This window comes from Dipteris shenzhenensis, chromosome 11 (genome assembly GCF_047967505.1).
Source record: "Dipteris shenzhenensis isolate YYH24624 ecotype China chromosome 11, Dip_SZ_1.0, whole genome shotgun sequence".
Lineage (NCBI taxonomy): Eukaryota > Viridiplantae > Streptophyta > Polypodiopsida > Gleicheniales > Dipteridaceae > Dipteris > Dipteris shenzhenensis.
Window position 1 is genome coordinate 47,516,458 of NC_141606.1, and position 3,569 is coordinate 47,520,026.

Below are 3,569 nucleotides of genomic sequence, written 5' to 3' on the forward strand. Positions count from 1 at the left end.
GTTCGAGGAAGCTCTCTTGTCCGTCGCTTGTGCACATTATGTGTGAAACGCCTCGTTGCACACCTTTTGTCTGAAACGCTTTTGACGTCGTGTGTATCCTCGTTCGACATATTTTTGTCTGGAACGTTTTTGATGTCGTTTGTATTTTATACCATTTATGTTGCCGTTGTATGCTGCTTAAAGTGTTGTATTTTTTTTCAGGTTTGGCGGATTTCTAAGCTATCGGAGTTTGATCTGCTTACGGATTATCAGTGACAAACGATGACACTCCATTGCTGATCTTTACCGAGTCCTTCACAGAGAGTGATAAGGCTCGCATCGGTGTACAGACGGCCAGTCCAGCCAGCTGGCAGCTCATTCGATTTTCTTTTAATTTTCTTTGAAGTACGCCCAATTGTTCTCTGGAGGACGGTATCGCGGCATGTGCGTTCCCATTATCATAATTCATTGCCCCCTAAATTCGCTGCCCCCTCTGCTGGTCATTTTATTGAGGATAATCAGCTGCCGGGTTTGTGCCCTCAAAACGAAAGAAGTTTCCTGTTCATTTTTCGGTTATTTGTCTCCTTAAAAGCCCACCTCTCTTTGTTGAAGGGTAGTGAGCGATTTTTCTTTACAAACGTTTGTCGGGAAGATTCAGGTTTGGAAAATTTCTGAAATGGGGGGGAGAGACAGCTGGGATGTAGGCTCCTCGATCTTTTCCGCGTTTAAATAATTTGTAAAACGGCCACGTTGGGATCCAAATACGATGTTGTTTCCTGTACTTGTTCGACATACGATGTTGTTTCCTGTACTTGTTCGACATACGATGTTGTTCCATGTAGTCGTTCGACATCAATCAGACAGGTGAAGGAGTTTGGAAATTGCGTAAGCCAACAGATACTTCCGGGCTGTGATTGTGAAGCGAAAATTGTGACAGACCGAAGAAGTGCGTGAGCTTCCCTAGAACCATGGCGCCCAAGAGGCAGTTGGAGGTGCTAGCAGCCTTGGACAAAGCGAAGACGCAAGGATTCCACTTCACGACAATCATCATCGCAGGGATGGGCTTCTTCACGGACGCCTACGATCTCATCTGCATATCCACCGTGAGCAAGCTGTTGGGAAGGATATACTTCTACAAGGAGGGCTCGGGGGTGCCGGGAACTCTTCCCCCTGCCATCAACTCGGCTGTCAATGGCGTCGCCCTGGTTGGAGCCTTCGTCGGGCAGCTTTTCTTCGGTTGGCTCGGCGACAAAATGGGCAGAAAGAAAGTCTATGGCCTCACTGCCCTCCTCATGATATTCAGCTCTATCGCTTCCTCCCTTTCCTTCGGCTCCCATCCCCACGCTGTCATCGCCACCCTTTGCTTCTTTCGATTCTGGCTCGGCTTCGGTATCGGTGGTGATTACCCCCTCTCTGCCACTATCATGTCCGAGTATGCCAACACCTCCACCCGCGGAGCTTTCGTCGCTGCTGTCTTCGCCAACCAAGGCTTCGGTATCCTTGCTAGCGCCGCTGTAGCTACCATGATCTCGTCTGCCTTGCGCGCTGAATACCCTCGACCTGCCTTCCAGGTCGACCATCTAGCTTCCACCCCACCCCCTGCGGACTACATCTGGAGGATTGTCTTCCTTTTCGGTTGCGTGCCCGCAGGTTTCACATATTACTGGCGCATGAGGATGCCAGAGACTGCCCGCTACACAGCCTTGGTCGCAGGCAACACCAAGCAAGCGGCCAATGACATGGGCCACGTTCTGCAAACGCAATTCGACGCTGAATCGGATGATGTTGCCACATCCAGAATAATGCATGGAGAGTCCAGCTATGCCTTCTTCTCTCAAGAATTTCTCAAGAAGCACGGACTTCATCTGTTGGGGACATCGACAACGTGGTTTCTAGCAGGGCTCCCCTGGTACACACTCAACCTCTTCGAGAAAGACGTGTTGACTGCTGTTAATTGGTTGCCAGCGGCGTCTAGCATGAGTGCCATCGAAGAAGTTTACAGAGTGTCAAGAGCGCAGGCGCTGATCGCACTGTGCTCCATCATTCCCGGCTATTGGTGTACCGTGTTGTTGATCGACCGCATCGGCCGTAAACCGATCCAACTCCAAGGTTTCTTCTTCATGAGTGCCTTCTTGTTGGCTCTTGGCATTCCATATAACCATTGGAGGAACAACAACCACGTGGGATTCGTCGTCCTATACGCTTTTACGTTTTTCTTCTGCAACTTCGGGCCCAACACGACGACCTTCATCGTGCCGGCAGAGATCTTTCCAGCCAGGTTCCGCACTACGTGCCACGGGTTGTCAGCCGCGGTGGGCAAGCTGGGAGCGGTGCTGGGAGCGTTTAGCTTCCAATTCACGGCGGAGGATCCCGATCCGAGGCTAGATGATCCCGGCTACAGGCCTGGGATGGGGGTCGGGAGGACGTTGGTGATGCTGGCGGGAACCAGCGCTTTGGGGTTCTTGTTGACAATTCTGATTACGGAGCCGATGGGGCGATCCTTGGAAGACATCTCCGGAGAGACCCAGCAGCAGGAGCAGGATCATGGGGCTGAGGAGCCGAGGATGGAGTCATGGAGGAGGACTGGGGCAGCCACTATGCCACTGGACGATGAAGATCAATCGCTGTGAAGTAGGTCCATCAAAATCTGCTCTCGCTTTGCCAAGTCATTGCTCTGGTTTTTGCTAAATTTCTTCCTAAGCTTTATAGAGTGTTCTTCGTTGGGCTATGTGGGAAACCCTTGGCCATCCACGGTCTGTTAATGAGCTAATTTTAGAATTGCACTCTAGAGAAAAGACAATGCTTATAAAATTTGTATCTTTAACTTAATGATATTTTCTAATATCAAGTTTTTTCATATAATTTTTTTGAAATGCTTACAATGTATATCTCATTACTTATTATTTCAATTTGAAAACATTGGATGAATGCATAATTGAGCAATTACATATTAAGAAATGTTTATATTGTTACACTTAATTGACATTTATTATTTATAAAGAGCTTATATTTGAAGGTTATTACTATTTTCCATTCATCTTTTAGAATTTTTAAACTCTCTAAATTATTAGAAATATATTCTTCGTCTTAAATTTTACTTTCAAGATCACTAATTTCTACCTTTTGATATCCATTAAATGCTTGTAACTTTTCAGTTGTTCTTCATATTTTTTCATTCTCTTTCCTATTTTGATTGCCTCCAACTACAGTCTTGATTGCTGCACATCTAAGACTTCTCCACTTTTTGAATTTCTTTGATTTCCACTTTTGAATCATCTTGGCCATAGATCTTGATAAAGTTGTTACACAACGTCTTTTTTGTTCCATTATTTAAGCAATTAAAAAATAAAAACTTTGCATTTAATCATTACTTTATTTTTTTTAATGTTAGTAAATTCTATCAACTTTTAAAGACAAAGTGTTTTTAAAATTCATAACAAACATAATAGTTGGTGAAAGTTCATCATAATGGTACTGTTGAATTGGCTAACGTGAAAGGCAAAGTGATTCCTGAACTAATCAATATTGGGAGTCAAGTTAAGCCTTACCATAATGTCTCACTGAGTCTAATAACAGTGGATAGTGCATAA

The 3,569-nt window shown here is 45.4% G+C and overlaps 1 protein-coding gene across 1 annotated transcript; it reads left to right on the forward strand.

The window, feature by feature from the left end:
• Window positions 1-947: 947 nt before the first annotated feature.
• LOC147897097 (putative inorganic phosphate transporter 1-3) lies at window positions 948-2,609 on the forward strand. The gene has a single exon (XM_087381213.1). The coding sequence runs from the start codon at window positions 948-950 to the stop codon at window positions 2,607-2,609; it is 1,662 nt and encodes a 553-aa protein (XP_087237339.1).
• Window positions 2,610-3,569: the final 960 nt, after the last annotated feature.